This window comes from Cynara cardunculus (genome assembly GCF_001531365.2).
Source record: "Cynara cardunculus var. scolymus isolate 2C chromosome LG 16, CcrdV1, whole genome shotgun sequence".
Classification (NCBI taxonomy): domain Eukaryota; kingdom Viridiplantae; phylum Streptophyta; class Magnoliopsida; order Asterales; family Asteraceae; genus Cynara; species Cynara cardunculus.
In genome coordinates this window covers 6,726,662-6,747,208 of record NC_037543.1, presented here as the reverse complement: position 1 = coordinate 6,747,208, position 20,547 = coordinate 6,726,662, and the positions used below count along the sequence as shown (strand labels likewise).

At 37.5% G+C, this 20,547-nt stretch overlaps 1 protein-coding gene across 6 annotated transcripts in view; it reads left to right on the top strand.

The window, feature by feature from the left end:
• Positions 1-1,178: 1,178 nt before the first annotated feature.
• The window catches only part of LOC112528972 (TATA-binding protein-associated factor BTAF1), a 29,124-nt gene continuing 9,755 nt past the window's right edge, over positions 1,179-20,547 (top strand). The window contains exons 1-20 of one of the 6 annotated variants that reach the window (XM_025140057.1): positions 1,179-1,364; positions 1,616-1,805; positions 4,102-4,196; positions 5,274-5,491; positions 5,589-5,643; positions 6,032-6,113; positions 7,183-7,520; positions 8,094-8,193; positions 8,275-8,881; positions 9,386-9,518; positions 9,648-9,716; positions 12,428-12,639; positions 13,549-13,789; positions 13,985-14,155; positions 14,538-14,963; positions 15,057-15,503; positions 15,691-15,810; positions 15,886-16,353; positions 18,312-18,850; positions 20,017-20,506. In XM_025140057.1, the coding sequence (XP_024995825.1) occupies positions 1,757-1,805; positions 4,102-4,196; positions 5,274-5,491; positions 5,589-5,643; positions 6,032-6,113; positions 7,183-7,520; positions 8,094-8,193; positions 8,275-8,881; positions 9,386-9,518; positions 9,648-9,716; positions 12,428-12,639; positions 13,549-13,789; positions 13,985-14,155; positions 14,538-14,963; positions 15,057-15,503; positions 15,691-15,810; positions 15,886-16,353; positions 18,312-18,850; positions 20,017-20,506 (4,860 nt within the window). In that variant the 5' untranslated portion in view covers positions 1,179-1,364; positions 1,616-1,756. Of the gene's footprint in view, positions 1,365-1,615; positions 1,806-4,101; positions 4,197-5,273; positions 5,492-5,588; positions 5,644-6,031; positions 6,114-7,182; positions 7,521-8,084; positions 8,882-9,385; positions 9,519-9,647; positions 9,717-12,427; positions 12,640-13,548; positions 13,790-13,984; positions 14,156-14,537; positions 14,964-15,056; positions 15,504-15,690; positions 15,811-15,885; positions 16,354-18,311; positions 18,851-20,016; positions 20,507-20,547 lie in introns of those variants that run through there. The other 5 variants (XM_025140055.1, XM_025140056.1, XM_025140054.1 and 2 more) reach the window with 5 other exon arrangements.

The following is a 20,547-nucleotide window of genomic DNA, read 5'->3' as shown; positions in this document are numbered from 1 at the left end:
GGGTATTCTTGCGTTCTCGTAAAATATAAGTGTTCTCGTTTAAACCTCCACACACACACACACACACACATATATATATATATATATATATATATATATATTATATAAATTTTCTCTTTTGTCCTAATTGGGATTGCAGTCAATCACCATTAGAGATACTCTAAATGATTTTATATGTGGTTTTATTTAGAGTAAACTACACAATTGGTTCCTGTGGTTTGTCGAAAATAACAATTTTTTTTTTGTAAGGGTGTCCGGGCCAAAGTCCGACTAATCCCCGGCAAATTTGGAGGCTAAACATGGCCCCACTTAAATGTCGCCAACACTCCCCTCCCAGGGCTCGAACTCGGGTTCATGACTATGCCATGCCCAAGCCTTTACCACTAGGCTGGAAGATCTTTGACGAAAATAACACTTTTCGTTTCTTCAATTTCAAAATTACAAGATGTTTGTCATGGTTTATAAAAATGTTTAGGTGAGGAGTATTTTCGTCATTTTATCAAAAAATTTATCTTTTACCTAATCAAAATCGGATTTATGATTTTAATCAATATGGTTTTTGATTGAGTAGAAGACAAAAAAAATCGATAAAATAACAAAAATGCCCTTTATTCAACGGAAAATTTTAACATCTGTTAAAGATAGAGATAAATCCAGACGTTTTTGCAAGATGGGTATCTTGTAATTTCGAAACTGGGTTATTTTGGGAAACCACAAGGGACCAAATTTGTAATTTAGGAGCCGTTTACCAAACGCTTATCCGGGTAAAGGCTTATCAAGTCACGTTACCTCACCGGATTAATATTGTAAGGATCAATAATTTTATCCGATAAGAATGAGACAATGACCAAGAGTCTTACATAGCAAGTGAGAGCGAAAACTCTTACCACGGTAAACGCTTACCGGGTAAATTATTGTATACGATGTCGTTTTGGTGGATTAAGATCTTACACATTAAATAAATAATAATGTTATATTTTACCGATAAGTATTTGATAAACGGTACTTACTCTTTTATTTATTTATTTACAGAAAATCGAAAAAAGTGTCACAAAAGTCCTCTCAAACGCTTTCCACAAAACGGGTCGGTTGGGACCCGGATGGTCGTAGTTTAATATACGACGTCGGTTCACGTCGTAAAAACTTATAAAGTGAGGGCTGGGATTTCAGTTATCATCATCACCCATCAGTTCGAAACCCTCGTTGTTGGTTCTTCTTCTCTTGTATGCACATACCACTCGGTAGCCACACAGACCACACAAAGATCAGCCAAGGTGGTGATGATGATGATGATTACTATTTATTGTCTGCAATACATATGATCTTGTTAGGTTTTTCAATTCCATTGAAGAAAAAACCCTAAGGTACGTGTAATTTCTGTCTTTTGCTATGCTCAAATGCATGTGTAGCTTGACGTGTAAAAATTGAATCATAATGCAACCCGAAATGTTGTTTATTTTTGGTAAAATTCAATTCAAATGTATTTTTTTTACGCTGTGGATGCATGATGTGGTGAATCTTTGAATGAGTTCGTTTGTTTGGGAATTGAGTTGATGTTATTATTTCTCTTTCTAAAGATTGTTCTTTTTGTTTATTGGGGGGTTTTCTTTTGTAGGGTCGTGTTTTGATGAGAGGCATGAAATCATTTGACAGGAACGTGAAAATTTGTCACGCTGGAAGCGATTATTGTTCAATATTTGTGAGTATTGGTTTATTAGAATGATAAACGTTGTAATTAGTACAGTCAGTAAGAGATATGGCACAACAATCTTCTCGGCTCCAACGGCTGCTAACTTTACTGGAGAGTATCCTTCATATACAATCTTTTTTTTTTCTTTCTGTACGCTTACTACCAGTATTTTAGACGTTTATTTTATGAAAAATGGAACGAATTTTGTGTAATAAATTTATGTACCTAATGCAGAGTTGTCCTGGACTTGTCATTATTTGAATAATTTCAGATTAACTTATTTAAGCTGGCCTCCAATTGATTACTCTCAATTAGTTATATGATCTGATAGTTGTAAACACTTTATTTAGGAATAATGTCTCGCACTTGCTAACCTTTAGATGTTCTCATCAAGGAAGTGGATGGGGTAAGCTGTATCTATTGCTAAATCATACTTTGAAGGCCTGTAGTGGTACAATATAGGATTTAGTTAAAAACATCACTAGGCGTGGTTTGGATAGATTGAAGGTGTTAAAGGACCTTTGTACTAGGTGGTCAAATCTAACACAAGATGTTAAAGTACGTGTGACGACGAGGTGGGGCTTGGAGTGTTGAGGATAAAGTTAATAGGATGGAAAAAGAAATAGCAACATGTATCCAAAAGGTAATAATGGAGGTGGTTAGAGAAAGTAAATAAGTAATAGATAAAACAAAGGACACTTGATGGTGAAATGGGTAGGTACAAATGACGAAGGATAAGAAATATGCTTTATTGCCTTGCATGATCGTAAGAGTGTAGATCTAGGGTCTTATATGTTCCTCTGTAGAGAAGGGAGTATAGGGGTAAGAAAAGAGGTTATAAAACCTCGGATGACATACTAAAAGAGAAGGGAGTCTAGGGGAATGATTAATTTTTTAAGGATAGTAATGGAGAGGTGGAGGGAGAACCAAGAAAGAATAAAGTAGGTAAAATTAGATTTTCTAGTATTCCTTAAAGGGGTTTGTAGTGTGTTTTATGAGTGTGAACCAGGAAGCAAAACATGTGGTAAACATTTGCTCTTTGGGATAGGCATAACAAGGTGATGGAGATATTAATGAGGATGCTGGTCATAGGTGAAAATAAATGGATAAAAATGATGATAAGCTTCAGGAGTCTTACATGATAGAAAAGTTCCATTGAAGTTGAAAGCTAAGAACCACTATATGCTGGTAGGACTTGCTGTTATTTACGGGGCATAATGTTTGGTTGCAGTAGGAGACCAATGGCGTTTCCGTGGGGAGGGTAGAGAGCATATCGGTTGAGGGTGTGAGGAGGGGCATGCTGAGGAGGACGTGAAACGAGCAACTGAGGCTAGACGTGGCAGGTTTAGACCTTAACGAGAACATGACTTCTAATAGAAGTTCTTGGCGACACAAGATTAGGGTAGCAGATATTTATATGGACTAGTAGCTGTTGTAGAAGGAGGAGGGGAATAAAGCCGGCAGTAGGATGGCATGTAGGCCCTGGTACTTCCCTTTAAGTGGCTTGGTGTTTTCGTGTTTTACCATCGGGCTTATGTACTTGCTGTGACTGGTTTTGTTTGTGTTAATCACGTAGGCCCTTGCTACTGTTAATGTTGACTTGACTGATGCTGTATTGTTACTATTCTTGTTGCCTTGTTGCCTTTTTGCAGATATTGTTCTTTTATTTATTTAATTTTTCCTATTAGGGGTGTCCATGGAAACAACCTTTCTACCTCGAGGGGAGGAGGTATGGTCTACGTGCATCTTCCCCCCTCCCTGCAACCTTTCTTCCTCCAGGGGAGGAGGTATGGTCTGCGTATATCTTGCCTCCAGATCCCACTTCCAAGTGAGATTATGGGTATGCTTGGCTCGTAATATTGGCCTCTAAAAGACCCATGAAAAGATGTATGCAAGCTTGGTATTTTAAATTGATATGGCTATGTGGCCATACAACAAATATGGTGTATAAATAAGATAGATGGGAGAAGGATGGGGTGATGCCATATTGAGGAGTTGTGTTAGCATCACTTAAGATGATAAGGTTGTTTCCAACGAAGATCTGTGAATGCACCAATCAGGAGAGGAATCTTGTTACGAATGGGGGTTGTGAGGAGAGGTGTAGGTCAGCCAAGATTGACATATGGGGTGGTAATGAAGAGAGTTGGGTGAGTGGGATGACCATATGAGTTGGTCTTAGTTAATAGTGCATGGAAGGTTGCCATTCATGCCTTAAAACCCCAGGATTTTGCATGCTCTCGCCATCTTTGGTCCAATTTATCTAGTTTTGGATTAAGTTTTTTTTTTTTTTGTTTTTCGGTAATTCATTTCTTTTCTTCGAAACTTAGCTGGCTTAGAATTAGTAGATAATATGGATGTTTACTTTTAGTATCCATGTTGGATACGTGTTGTATTTCTTGACCTTGTCTAAGCTGGCTCCACACAAGCTACAAGATTCACTGCAGCTCGCCAGATAGGGGAAATTGCAAAATTACATCCTCAGGACTTGAGCTCTCTGCTACATAAGGTCTGTATTGCTTCATTGATTCTTCTTTCTGTCACCCCCTTTATATGTAGGTACTCATTAGAATTGTTTCTCCTTGGTGTTAAGTGGCTTATGCATTAGGCATACCTCTGATGTACACGTTGTTGTTCTTCCACTACATTATCTGCATAGATTCAAAATTCTCAATCTGAAACAAGTATCATGATATACTACTATTTCAACTTCAAACGTATCCTTGGAAAGCAATGGATGGACATAAATTAAATTTTGGGCATTTTGTTACTGGTCAACAAACGTCAATTTCAGGAGTAAGGGACGATTAGATTCTTTATTTCTTCACTAAAAAACTTAAAATGTTATTTATAATAAGCAATACACTGGAGATAGCTAGGGCATTGCATGAGCCTCACCATAACTTGTAGTTCTCAGTCCCTATCTCCAGTCCTAGTCTTGTTGCTTATCTCTCTCCGTATGCTTAATTAGCGAGAAAATAATAATAGCAATATGGAGGCTATAGGGCCCCACATCCATGTAACCGAAGCCAGTTTCTAACATAGTTAATCAGTAGATACTATCACTTTTAATAACGAAAAGGCACTCTTACCTTTGTTAATACATTTCCTGGTTGTATATAACATTGCTTACTAAATTGTTTTGATGAGGAATCTCTCATGTAACGTATACTGAACCACGTGGAATGGGGCATATGTGATCAATTATGCTGTGAACGTTTGTTACGTAGATAAGTGGTATGCAAATATGCCATGCACACCAAATTGCTTCATGATTCTTGTGTTTGCCACTTGGTACTTGTTTGTATGTGCTTGTATTTGAATGGGTGGAATGGAGTACTTTAAGAAGGTAGACCTTAGAACCTGAAATGATGCTTCATATCATTAGTTTGTTAGATTTGGTACAACCATTTAGGAGCAATTTTCAATTTTCACTATGTAGTACAAGTTGAAGCATTAAATTAGTTTTGTTTTATTTTTATTTTATTTCAGGGGTCAGATTATGGCAGTTCTCCATTGAAACTTGGTTTAACTATTACTTATTGCATTCTTCAATTAATTCAGCCAACTATTTTGTGTGTTACAGGTCTCTCAATATCTTCGCAGCAAAAACTGGGATACGAGAGTTGCGGCGGCTCATGCCATTGGAGCAATTGCCGGGTGTTTTAAACATTCATCAATGACAGAACTCTATAATCTTGTTGAGGCAAAGATGAAGGAAGCTTGCATAAATTGTGCTGTCGAGGATGTCGTTTTGTGGCCAAAGTCTCATCCCAAAATAAGTGCAAGCACTTCGTTTCAGAGGTTATTCTTGCTCCCTCGCCTAGTCCTGTTCTTGCTCTCATTTGAGTGATCAATTTGATATTTTACTTGGACGTCTTTTACTTTTTTCATTGAATAGCTTTGAACTCACTAAAGTCTTGGAATTTGGGGCTCTTTTGGCATCTGGGGGTCAGGTACTACTTTTTTTAACAACTGTTAGCTTAAGCTCTATTATTAGCCAATATCTATTTCATAGATAGTACAAAGTTTATTTTCTGGCCTTCTTTTATTGTCCCACTCTTCAGATTTATTCATGTGCGTGGATAAGGCTGCCATAATTGTAACTTGTGTTGTTAAGTTATAATCTTATATGTGCTATGCCCCCACTACAAACCCTGATTTTTTAAAAATAACTGAGAAGAAAAGGGGACTACGTTACCATTAGTTGTGAGAACTGAGAAGCAAGATGGTGGTTTTTTTCTGTCATGCCAGGAAGTGAGTTTGATTGTTGCCATGGTAGGTTCAGGATTGATCTTCATATTTTTGTGGATATATGCAAATCTTGATATAGTTCTGTTTTAGGAGTTTGAAGTTGCAAGTGATTTCATCAGCAACCCAAAAGAAAGATTGGCCAAACAAAAGCAAAATCTTAAACGGCGGCTGGGTAAGTCATGAATTTGTCATTACCTTCAGTTGTATTTGCATCTGTACTTATCTGTTATGATTCCTTTGTTGGTATCTTAATGAGTTCTCTTCCCGAGCAATGCAAAAAATGGTTAAGGATAGACTCTGCACACTGATGAACTAGAAAGCTTGTTTGGTACTAAACTGCATATGATTTTTAGAAATACTCTTCTAAGTTAGGAAGAGCTACACTTTTTGATCAATATTGCAAGACACCTTCTAGAGGTAATTAAATCATGATGGTTTGATCAGAATTTTTATTAGCATAAGCAATGGTTATAGTTAATATAAGAATAATAAAAAAGAAAAGTCAGTAAGAGCTAATGCTGTCCACACACCATTGGTGTCGACACTCGACAGAGAAGGAAAGAATTTATTAATCTTCTACCGTCATTTGTTAGGATTACAAAAAGGTCCTCTAAGCTCCTACATCTTATTATGCTCCTCATACAGAAACCTACTTTATTTCAGAAACTTTCAACGGTTGCTCTGTTCACTGTTATCAACCATTGTATGTGTTATGATGGGTTTGATTACCTATAATTTTCTGTTTGATTCATTCTTGAACCTACTCTAATTAGTTTTTGATGAAATTGCGTCTGTTAGTTTCACAACTGGTATAGATCTTTAGTTGTCAATAGCTCCATTAAGTGATTAACATGCCGGGTTCGTCATCGGGACTTAAAAGGTAAGAGCCTAAAGGGGGCTAATTAGCCCGACCACTTATTTGGTTTGATTTGGATCCATGAGAAGCTCAGTAAAGTGTAAACAAACAGGTTGTACAGCTAAAAGTAGGAAAGTTGATGTGATGCAATAACTCGTTCAAAAGGCAGTTATCTGGAAGCGAATTTAATAGAAGTCCATGTTTGTAGCATTTGGGCAATGCTATCAAGCAAGCAGGTCTTCTGAACAAGTATTTTTGCTTGTGCTTAGTTATTTATCAACCATACAACTGTAGCATAAAATAGTATTAGTTCAAATTGCATGGCATCAATCCTTCTCTTTTTGCTATATTGCCCTACCACTTATATCTAATTACTTGCATACAGGGATGGATGTATGTGAGCAGTTCATGGATGTAAATGATATGATAAGAGATGAAGATCTTATGATGCATAAAACAAATTCCACTGGGACTGGAGTGGCTCCTCAATTTTACCTCCAAAGATCTGGTCGTAATGTCCAGCAGTTTGTTGTTGATGTGGTGCCTGGTTACAGGCCAAGGAGGCCAAGTGCTCGGGAGCGTAATCTCTTAAAGCGCAAAGCTAAAATAAGCTCAAAGGACCAAACAAAAGTTTGGTCTAAAGATGGAGAACCGGATGTGTCAGGCACTCAAGAGTTGATTTCACCAAAAGGCATTTCTCCAGATCTACCGAGTGCCAATTCGGTAATGAATATTGAATCATTGGCTATATGCTGCTCTTATTTATAGTATTTGTTGCCAAGCAGCTTCCACTGCTCGTCATTCCTCTTGAATGAGCTTACAGGATTATGTTTGACAATTTCCATCAATTTATACCCGTTAATTTGCTTTGTTCAGTGTTAGAAAGACTTCCTTTTGACTGAATGGGTACTTGTACTGTAAGTTGTGTTGTGAACATAAATATTATAGCATGCTGCATCACTAAGTTTTCTCTGCACTATGTGAAACTATGTTTGAGGAGTATCAAATATTGAAATAATATAAATCTTCATCAATCCTTGCATTACCTTTTTGATGTAGGCTGTCAGGACGTCCCCTGTGTTTTCTATCCTTTAGTATTAACAATAATGACTTATTATATCTAACCACTTTTTTCTAAAAGGAAGGTTCTGGAGGTACTAGGTTAAGCTTAAGTTAAAATCATTGCCTTCCAATCCTTACAGATTCATTTGTTATGCTTCTGCTTTGTTAGTCCTATTTGGAGGTTAGATGCAAATCTTTAAATGCTTCTCGCAAATATTGACGCAGTTGTTTCAGGATGCTATTCCTGATGAAGACGTCCCTGAGCATGAAAAAGATGGAACCTGGCCTTTCCACAACATTGTCGAACAACTTATCCTAGATATTTTTGATCCTGGTAAGCTGCTGGTAATAGATGTTCATTGTAGTAGTTTTACTATCCTGCCAACACATAATGTTCTTAGATTAATGCTGCCAGTTTGGGAGGTGCGGCATGGCAGTGTAATGGCTTTAAGAGAAATCTTGACACATCAAGGTGGCTGTGCGGGAGTTCTTATGCCAGATAACAGCTGTGATGGTATATTACTACCTGAGTCAGGAGATAAGATGAAAAGTGCCGTGAAGAGAGAAAGGGAAATTGATTTGAACATGCAAATCATGTCAGATGAAACTGAGCCAGACCTCAAGAAGCAGAAGCCTGAAGATGCATCATTCGACCAGACGCATGCATTGGTCTCCACCAGCAAGGATGCTAACTTTGCAACTAGTACAGTGGTTGCAGATGTTGGATGCAATCTGTCTGTTGGACAGACAAATGGTGAAATGATTGTAAATTCTGTTAAGGCCGAGCCCCAGTCATGTATCGACAGTGTATCTTATCCACCTACTGAAGCTGCAGACGTGTCACGGCCAACAAATTGTTTTGATAACAAAGATTTGGTGGAGAAGGTAGACATTGTGGAAGGTCTTCCCCGAAATAGTGAGCTGGTGAACTTGATTAAGAGGGCTAGGAATTCTTCCCTCAAAAACTCAGAACTCCTTCAGGATTGTGGAATTCGTTTCCTGTGTGTGCTGTCACTCGATCGGTAATTTACCTTTTTCTTCAACCACTTCTTACTTCTTCATCTAACACTGAACTCAAGAATTAGTTGGTCATGCGTAGATTACGTAATAGAGACTAGAGAGGAACTTTCTAAGACTTTCTGATAGATTTTTGTATGCCACTCATTATGCTCGTTCAATTATACATAAGGAAAGACCTTTCAATGTGCAAGGTTAGGTGGTCATTTTCTTTGAAGTATATAATATTTATATACGGCAAATGCAACAAATAAACTCACACACCCTCCTCACCTTTGGCGAGGTTGGAACCCCTGACCTTCTACGAGGCCAAGTACTACGATACCGCTAGGCCAAAGGCCCTTTGGTTTAGGAGGTCATTTTGTTACAGAAAACCTTTCAAATAAAAGACGACCGGGTTTAGTAGAGCCTATCCAATTAAGGAAATTAATGCGCTTAATATAGGGCAAAAAATATTGCACTGTTGTTGACTGGAAACTTGTAACCATTGATTGGCTGCATGTTTGCAGTTTTGGAGACTATGTCTCTGATCAGGTTGTTGCTCCGGTTCGTGAAACTTGTGCACAGGCATTGGGAGCAGTGCTGAAGTACATGCATCCTTTGCTAGTTCATGAGACACTGAATGTCTTGCTGAAAATGCAGGTAGATATCATGCTCAAGTTTTTTTTTCTCCTGTTAAGTTCAGTGGTTCATATGTCAAATATTTTGTTGCTTATTTCATGCAATATCTTATTGGTCTATGCTGTTGATTTCTTCTGCTGATCCTTCCAGCGTAGACCAGAGTGGGAAATTCGCCATGGCAGTCTTTTGGGTATCAAATATTTGGTTGCCGTGCGTCAGGTACTCTTTTCACGGGACTCGAACATCTTCAAATCTATTTCTTTTTTCTTTACTATATGCATGTAACATATCTTGATCAAATTATGTTCTTGTTTAGATTCTGAATGCTTGAAGTATTCTAGTATGAGCTGTGATGCCTTCTCCAAGTAGGGATAATTTTATGCTATTGTAGTCCACTTAAATTTCCAAAAGATTTCTTATCTATTCTGAAAATTTGTGTCTAATTACTGCAATGAAGAGAGAATGATGAAGAAATCAAGGGTGGCTCTGTGCACCAAGGCTCCTTGGCTCTTTGGGGTCCGGTAGGAATGTCTTTTTGAAGGGGACCTTGTGCAATGGAGCAGTTTTTCCCTTGCATATAATTTTTCATGACATGTATCAGCAACCACAAAGGAGTAGCGTTATGAGTTGCTCCAAGGCTAGCCCCATGAACAAGATATTCCAATGGGGTAGAAAGAGGGATGGAATATCTGTGCACACTAGCAAGAGAGGATGAGAGGGACCATGTGCTAGTTCGTGATCTGTCTGATCATGACAAAGAGTAGCATTGGTCATTTCTCCTTCTAGAAACATATCTAATGGAAGTAGGTGCATAGAATAGCCAAAATTTTGTATGATGCATAAATGAACCAAACTGTTGTCACCTCACTGTTAAAAGATCAGCAATCTTTGTTCAAACTTCATATACTGCGTGCTTTTATGCTTCTTTGTTCATCTCCTCTTCCAGTGCATTTCTCTTTTCTTCTTATTTTCAGTGGTCTTTTATGCCTTTGTGTGGTTTTCTTTGTCTTTGCAATGTATATCATTGGATAAAGTATAAACAAGTTTTGAGTTGTGTTTCTTACATCTCTTATCCTTCCATCGATATAAGGACATATCAGGTAATATTTGTATCTCTCTATAAATAGCTAGACCTTAAAACTTCTCCCTTACGGCTCACGCTTTAAACCCTCCTCCGTTCTGCCTCTATCGGAGTACTGTTGGTTGCTGCACTGGAGGCTTGTACTTGCTACATATTGGAGCTGTGTGCAACTCTGTGTGTGTGTGTGTGTGTTTATACACACTTTTTTTGGTAAGATGTGCCTCAATTCCTGAGGCCCGTGCCTCACGCCTAAGCCCCGGGACCCCTTTGCGCCTAAGTGCACCTTAAGCCTTTAACAACTTTGTATGTGAGCCTCTATCTGTTTGGCCTTAAACTAACGAGCCTCCTATTTGTTTGCCATCATGTTTTTGTCACCTTTTATTCCTAGTAATACAACAGCTTTTAGTTTAGATAGTTTATTCACAAGTTCCTAGGGACTAACAGGAGTTGCTGCAACTCTGTGTGAGGGGCATGGAGGTATTCGTTTTAAAATATTTGTTGCTGCAAAGAAGGTTAGTGCCATTTTTGGTATTTTTGGGTGCTGGAACTGCACTCTGCCATCAATACCAGCGTAAGCAAGGGGCGTGAACGAGCTAGATACTGTGTGGGTGTATACACCGATGGCTGTTCAATAGTCAGCTTCTTATTCTTTTATGATTTGAACGATTTGATGAAATTGATTATGTGGTAAACCTCTAGTTATATTGTTCTTTTATGTTCATGAACGCCATTTGTTGAGGGGTGTTAGCATGCAAAAGACTCGTGTAATATCCTAGTCATATTTATCAATATCATACAATTGTGACATGTCCACCCTTTTACTATGATAGGTCTTCACAGAAACATCAAATTGATTTATACATATGAGCAAAAGATGACAATTGAAGCAGATTCCAATGTGAGATTTAGTACACTTTTTAGGACATCATCAAGAAACATAAAAAATGCATTCAAACCTCAATAGACTCGAGATAACCAGGATGGTAATACCTCTATCCTGGCTCACTCCTAGGTGGGAGAGAAGAATGACTGTGCTTATGTATTTTACAATGCACAATGCAAGCTGGAAAAAGACTCATGCCATGATCGTAATTTCTTCAAATGCTTGAAAGAAGGATGACTCACTTGGCTTCTGCAGATTTTAGCTATACTACTGTCAGATAAGTAGTTTTGGAAGAACCTCTAAACTATATGCAATAGGCTAGAGATAACGCTGCAAGTTCTTGGGTGGCCTTGATCACAGTTCGCTTTACTGGGTCCGCGGTACTTGGTATTCCCATAGAAGCATTTGCTTGCAGATCCTTGCTGTGACTGGAAAGAAACTTGACGCCAAACATTGATATTTCTTATACTAGTGCAAAATATTTACCAATACCGGTGGGCTGTAGTGAAGGCTCAATGAATATAATTGGTTATTGAGGTGTTTCTGGTGAAATGCATTGATGTCATTAGGGATATGTAACTGCCATTCTTGGAGATATGATCCATGTTTAAAGTGGCTGTGAGTGACTTATTGTGAAATCGACCCTGCTTTGTATGCCGACTGCCAGTGTTACCCAATTCGTCTACTGCAGGTGGTCCAAATTGTGGACCTCAATATTAAAATAATCTCTATATGTCTAAGCATTACCCTGTTTATTTATTTCAATTGATTTGTTATTGTGAATTATTAGGTTTCTATGCCGACCAATCATACTTCTTAATAATCTCTTTGATCTCTTCCTGTGTGCCATTGTAGCCTTGTTCCGTTACACTTTGATTGATTGCAATAATTCCTTTACTTCCCCTTTTCGGGCTTACTGCTTTCTGTCAATCAAGGTAGTGCTAACATGATTTTCATCTTGAACAGGAGATGCTTCCTGATTTGCTGGGCCGTGTCATTCCTGCTTGTAAAGCAGGTCTGGAAGATCCTGATGATGATGTAAGAGCAGTTGCTGCAGATGCCTTAATTCCCACTGCATCTGCCATTGTTTTACTTAGTGGAGATATATTGCATTCTATCGTGATGCTACTGTGGGATATCTTGCTAGACTTGGATGATTTGAGCCCATCCACCAGCAGGTAATCTTTTTATTTCTGATTTCCTACTCTCTTTTGGAATTTTCGTTTTGTTTTGAACAATTTACATGCATTTGACTTGCACAAGATGGACAAAAATGTACATGAGTTCTAAACCTAATCTTTAGCTTATTAGTAAAAAGATTGGTTTTCCTGAAACATGCTTGTATCATCAATCAAAGCAAAGATATGTTCTTGCAAGGTGGAAAAGCAAGCCAAAGTCTTAGAACCTTAATGAAATTGTTGTTATACCCTTAGTCTGTACTATTAGAGAAATTAGAGAACACATATATGAGTTCGTTTAGGTAAGCGATATGCAGATGCCTTTGTATTGAGCCAACTTTACCATAGTGCTGGATAGTTCAAGTTTAAAGTTGAACAAAGGAAGTATTCATGATTTCACTTGGTCGAATGTAGCAGAATTGCATGCACTGAACATAGTAGCAAAAATGGGAAAGAGTTTGTATTATGCAAAATATACCATATGCAAATCTTCCCTAATGTTTGATAAGGATGACTTTGTGTACATGCTAAGTTGGCTGACTAAATTATTCAGTGTCTGGTTCCTTATTCAGTTGTTTGGTTTGTGGGTATAATAGTTGACCCAGTAAAACCTTATGTGCATAGCCTATTGAGTGAGTAGGTTCATTTGCTTATTAGATGTCAATGGAACATTAGTGGAGTCAATAAACGTGTAGATTATAATTTGAGTTAGAATAAGTCAACTATATTCAGAAAAAGAGAGAAAAGGACCATGCATCAGTATGTACTTCATTACATCTGTTCACATTAGATTGCTTAATAATGTCTTTTTTTTTTTAAATATGGAATTTTAGAATCTTACAAGGTTGTTACTATGAATTGAATTGGCTATCGACAAATATTCTAAAGAGCATTTTGTTTACCTTACAGTGTGATGAATCTACTAGCAGAAATATATTCTCAGGAAGAGATGATTTCTAGGATGTTCTCAGCCCAGGAGTTCAAAGGAAAACAAGGATTTGATCTGAATGAGATTGTTTCTACTGATGATCTTGTACGCACGGGGAATTCTCAAGATAACCCCTACATGCTGTCAACGTTAGCTCCAAGGTTGTGGCCATTTATGAGGCATAGTATCACATCAGTTCGTTATTCAGCCATTCGCACATTAGTAAGCTTCTCTCTCATTTCATCTACATTTTGTTGTTTAAAATGTTTTTAACTAAATCCTTTGGCCTGAATTTGTAGCGTAAATGTACTTCGTTTGAGGATAGTTTTATTCATCACTTCCTATATGTTGCTGTACTTGTAGAACATGCAGAAATAGACATACCTTCCGATGATTCAACTAATATTATATGTGCAGGAGCGGCTACTTGAAGCAGAACACAGAAGGAGTATATCTGAATCTTCTAGCTCCTTTTGGCCTTCTTTTATATTGGTTGACACTCTTAGAATTGTCTTTCAAAATCTGCTGCTCGAATCGAACCAGGAAATTTTACAGTGCTCAGAGAGGGTCTGGAGGCTGCTTCTCGAGGTGATTGATTTGACAATGCATAATTTTTATTGGAAATTTTATTCCTTCATGCTCTCTATGTTCTCATACTGTCGATGTAGTTGAATTTATCAGGCATGGTTCCCATACTGGCATTAATGCATTTGACCAAACTGGTGTTCAACTATTCAACTGTAAATGCATTTGATTGTGTCACGAGTTTTTTGCTGTTCCTTCTGTTTACATAGTCATTATAGTTGCATATTTTTAAGACATGGACTGTACTGTCATTAGTGCACTTGAACAAGTCGTGTTGACTATTTACAGTAATATGCATTTTGAGTTTCTTATGAGACATGTAAGAGATTATTGAACTAGTGGTATTCGACTCTTCATTCTAAAATTTCCTTTGAATTGATGGTAGTGCCCAGTGGAAGACTTGGAAGCTGCTGCGAGCTCATACATGGCATCTTGGATAGAGCTTATAACTACTCCATATGGATCACCGCTGGATGCTACAAAAATGTTTTGGCCTCTTGCACTTCCTCGTAAAAGTCATTTCAAAGCTGCTGCAAAAATGAGAGCGGTGAAGCTTGAAAATGGTCTGTATGCCAATGTCGTCTCAGATTCTGCTGAAGGAATTCTTACTCAGGATAGAAATGGAGACGGTTCAATGAGTTCTGTTAAGATAATCGTAGGTGCAGATAGTGAAATGTCAGTTACTAATACTCGAATAGTTACAGCCACAGCATTGGGAATTTTAGCATCCAAGTTGCATGATGTTTCTGACCAGTATGTGTTTGATCCTTTATGGAAGGCTATTACCTCTTTATCGGGAGTTCAGCGACAGGTATGGTCATTAGTGGTTGTCTCCTATGAACTGGTAACTTCTATCTATCAACTTTTTTTATTTTTTATAAGTTTCGGTTACTGTTCTCATCAGGTGGCTTCCTTGGTTCTGATTTCTTGGTTTAAAGAGATGAAAAACAGAGGCCTTTCTGGAAGCAAGGGACTTACCTCTGGCAACTATAATACCATAAAGAATAGGTTGTTGGAGTTGCTAGCATGTACAGATCCAGCATTCCCTACAAAAGTTCCACATCTTCCTTATGCTGAACTTTCAAGAACCTATGATAAAATGCGGAATGAGGCATCTCAGCTGATTAGTGTACTTGAATCATGTGGCATGCTCAATGAAGTCTTGCCATCTAAGAAAATGGATGTGGAGAATTTGACTGCTGATGATGCAATGACCTTTGTTTCAAATTTGCCAGTGCTAAGTAATGATGGTGCTGCTGGGGAAGATTCAGTTGGGAGGAATAGCATTGATGAAGTAGAGTCTATAAAACAGAGACTTTTGACCACTTCAGGCTACTTAAAATGTGTTCAGGTGTGGTTGAAGTGAATTGCTTCCATTTTGCTACCGAAATAAATCTTATTGCTCATATGTGGAACCTGAAACTCCCTAATTTTTTTTATTGATAATCAGGTTCTGTATGTATACTTAAAAGGAGGAAATATTCCTTTGTTAGCATCTTTATATTCTCTCACATTTCCTACTCCCATGAAATTTTCAGAGCAATTTGCATGTTACTGTATCGGCCTTGGTTGCTGCTGCAGTTGTTTGGATGTCTGAGCTTCCTGCTAAGCTTAATCCAATTATATTACCCTTGATGGCCTCAATTAAGAGAGAACAGGTATTCTTATATAGATTTACTTAATTTTACTTACAGGATGCTTACATTGTTTTAATTTGTTGCTTCATTTCAAAGGAGGAAGTACTACAAAATATGGCAGCAGAGGCCCTCGCAGAGCTTATATTTCATTGTGTTCTACGTAAGCCTGGTCCCAATGACAAGCTAATCAAAAACCTGTGTGGTTTGACATGCATGGATCCTTGTGAGACTCCTCAAGCTGGAGTATTGAGTTCAATAGAGATTATTGAGGAACAAGATCTCCTTCCCTTTGGAAGCAATTCTACTAAAACAAAACCCAAAGTTCACATGCTGGCTGCTGGTGAAGATAGATCAAAGGTTGAGGGATTTATATGTAGGCGAGGATCGGAGTTTGCTTTGAAGCATTTATGCGATAAGTTTGGTGCTTCATTGTTTGAGAAGCTTCCTAAGCTATGGGATTGTCTTACCGAGATATTGAGGCCTATGACACCAGGAGATGAAGTGCTTGTTAGCCAAGCAATAGATTCTATTAAAGACCCCCAAGTTTTGATAAATAATATCCAGGTACGACCTTGTTTCTCCTTTGTCGTTGTATCCTATTCTTTCTATTTGCTATGAGTTACTTGCAAGTATGTTTTATTTAACATGTATGAACTGTTCATATGTGTACAAAAGGTAAACATAATTTCGTATTATTTTATTATGCAAAGAATGTATATGTATATATATTACTACTAGGATAGTACTTCAGGATGCCATGGAAAAGCAACTAGAAAGATAAACCCCAAAAATCTAACTTTAGCTAACACTCCCCCTCAGTTGGAGCATAGATATTAATCAATGCGCAACTTGTTACAAAGATAACCAACCCCAACCCTATTTAACGCTTTCATGAAGATGCTGTCTGATTGTTCTCCAGTCTTAACTTATCTTGTAGAAATTAAACCTTATTGAAAATTTCAATGTTAAGCAGTCTGCTCCTGAGATACATAGAACTTGTTTTCCTTTTGTACATGGTATTAGAGCCATTAGCAGTGAATGCAACATATGCTATGTGTTTTTGCTGATTCTTGTATTGAAGCATTCTGCTCTCAAACTCCATGACCTGGTTTATGACAATAGTTGCATTAATGCTTGAGGTTCAAATCTTGGCAAGAAAACTCATAATATCCCATCTTCTCGTTGATTTTATTGAACTTCCGCATCCGGACTAAAAGACAGCAACATGTTAAGCTCTTCGTATGTCTTTTGCAAACCTCTTTTTATGCGGGCGAGATGGATGATCCAACCGACAATGAGCCTCAAACGGAGAAGTGCCACTTGAAAAAACAATATAATTTGTTGCGATTTGTCAAGAATGTAGACAACTATAGAATCATGTCCTTCACCAATAGTCTGCTTTGTCATAATATTCTAAAATAAACAATGGTAGGGAAAAAATTGAGGTACAACAGTTAAGATTAGGAGTTAGTTGGCTGAAGGATAAATTAGGTAAATGTAAGACAGGACAAATGAAGCAAATGGTTAGGATTGATTGTGCCAGACCCACGGATACGAGATGTTTACACATCGGTATAAAGTAATGGTATGAGTGGTGGCATGTGATAAGAAAGTAGAAAATTGTCAATAGTTGTGTTAGTGACTGTGAAGACGAGTGATTATACTGTGAGAAGGCGGCAATTTGGTCAGGAAAAACAAGGACTGATTTATCAGAATACATAATATGTTCTAGATACCAAAATTGAAAATAATGAACCTTGTTTTGTTATTAATATTAAAGCAACATGCAAATTGATTAAACTTATGAATACAATATTGGGAGTATTTTCTTTTTTCCGTTATACTAAAGCAAATGGACACCAGAAGGAACATAAAATAATAGCTATCATGTCAATAGAGTACGTTGCAAGGCTGTAAAAGTATCGTAAGTGTAACAGGATCTATAACAAAGGTAGGAGATTGCCTTTAAGCTACTGGAAGCCTTAATGTCAATAATGCTTTAAGCTACTGGAAGCCTGAACAAAGATCTTGTCAGCATAGTGGGAATGGGGTTTAAGTCGGGGTAGGAGTATGAACATGCATGCTTTTTACAGTAATAAGGAAACTTGAAGTTAGGTACACATATTTGAAATACGGGAAAGAAATACCATTAAGGTGATATTTCCAAAGGAGTTGCAAACGGGTCGTTGATATGCCAATTTGAGGTTTGTGTTATATGTGGCAAGGGTAGAAATTGATTCATCCCTAATTTACTCCTTTCTTTGTTAGATTTAGGCCGTCATACATGGCATTGCATATTTACATGTACAAAGAGTTGGTCCTCCGGCATTTTTAATTCGAAATGTTAAGTCATTAGTAAGACTTTGCTTCTTTTCATGGTGTGTCCTAGTTGTGTTCTAGATTCTCTTTTTCTACCTCAAAGTTTATCTGTTTGTTTTTACCGAAGCAAGTGAGATCAGTACCTTGAGTTGGCCAAATAATCACAACAACTTTTAACTTATTTTTAGTTTCTACCCTGACAGGTGGTTCGCTCTATTGCATCTATGCTAGATGAGACATTAAGGACTCAACTGATGATGCTTCTCCCATGCATTTTTAGCTGTGTTCGCCATTCACATGTTGCTGTTAGATTAGCTGCTTCAAGGTGTATCACATCAATGGCCAAGTCGATGACAGTTAACATTATGGGCGCTGTAATTGAGAATGTAATCCCTATGTTGGGTGATATGACATCTGTTAATGCTAGACAGGGAGCAGGGATGCTGATGAGTCTGCTTGTTCAGGGATTGGGCACTGACCTGGTTCCTTATGCACGTCTGTTAGTTGTTCCGCTTTTAAGGTGTATGAGTGATTGTGATCATTCTGTTAGACGAAGTGTGACACATAGCTTTGCTGCACTTGTACCTCTTCTTCCCCTTGCCCGTGGCGTCTCCCCTCCTGCTGGTTTAAGTGAGTGCTTGTCCAAAAATACAGATGATGCAGAGTTCTTGGAGCAACTTGTTGATAACTCGCATATTGATGATTACAAGGTCCCAACCGAGTTGAAAGTGACCCTGAGAAGGTAATATAATATTACACATGTGCAATTATGTTGATCAATGAACTCGAGAGTTGAGCCACTTAGTGTATACACAAAATAAAAATTATTAAGTAATTAAGCTCGTTAGAATTTTGAATGAAGGCATGTGTTTCGTAGTCATTTCTTTCTCTTGCTTCTATGTACCAAAATTAACTTTAGCAGGGATTTCCTACTAAATTTGGTCATGACACATGAGAGACTTTTCGAATATGTTTAATTGTCGAAACTGCATTTCATTTAAGTTTATCTTTTATGGCTGCAATATCTTGTACGCCTGAGTGTGTTGGATGGGTAGTCAACAAATTCAACACTGTAAAGGTGCTCAATTTCTAGCCTTTTTTAGTTTGAATCTGCTATGATTATGGTCACTGCTGCATATAAATCTAAGGAAAATTCCTTATGTGATACCAGGTAAACATCCGTTGTTTATAGTGTTAGTATGTTAGATTATCTTTGTGAATGGCATATTTCAATGTTGGATATATGATGAAGATTTTGTTATATGTGAACTGCATACTTACTAGAGAAGGCTCCAGTAAAATCTTTGAAAATATTACAGTGCCGAAATAAATTCTAGATGATGAATATCTCATACAGAGATTGAGAAAACAAATTACATGTACCAGGCAGGATATGAGTAGTTACAATTTGCCTAGATAGTGCCATTTTACTGAAACCTTGTTTAGTTAGTTATACATGTATCAAAACCTCAATTATGATACCATGTTGATGGTTTAAAACTAATTTCTACAATGTGAATTGCATTGACATGATCTTGTGTCGATATATTTTCTCTTTCTCATCACACATACAGACAACTGACACTTTTTTCTTTATTGTTTGATGCTCTTTTAATCCAAAATTCTTTTTTATTGTGTTTCCAACTCCAAAATGCTTGTATTTAACATGCTTTTAGTAGTTCTATGTAGTTACTATATTTTTGTTTCAACCAAACAATTTTTTAAAGTTCAATTTTGAATGCCCAACTTATTTGACACTCAGATGTTGTATATGGACTCATTTCTTAGGACAGTTTGAGCATTAGATTATGAGGTCACACTACTTTCTCTATAGCTCCTGGCTCATTCATTTTTAACTCCATCCTCTTGATTGTCACCTAGTTCTTAATGATTCTTTTGTGTCTATAGGTATCAGCAGGAGGGTATAAACTGGTTGGCCTTTTTAAAGCGCTTTAACCTTCATGGAATTTTATGTGATGATATGGGACTTGGTAAAACCCTACAAGCATCAGCTATTGTGGCATCTGACATTGTAGAGCGTCGGGCGTCGAGTAATGGCGAGGATCCTCCATCATTAATCATTTGCCCATCTACTCTTGTTGGACACTGGGTATATGAGATAGAAAAGTTCATTGAGGCATCTGTTATAACTACGCTTCAGTATGTTGGTTCTTCTCAAGAACGTGTTACATTGCGCTCGCAGTTTCCCAAGTATAATGTCATTATAACATCTTATGACGTGATTCGAAAAGATATTGATCATATGAGACAGCTATTATGGAACTATTGTATTTTAGATGAGGGGCACATAATTAAGAACGCAAAATCTAAAATCACGTGTGCTGTGAAACAACTGAAGGCCCAACACCGTCTTATATTAAGTGGAACACCGATTCAGGTTGTTTACTTGTTCAAGCCTTCTCTGCTCATTGAATGGAA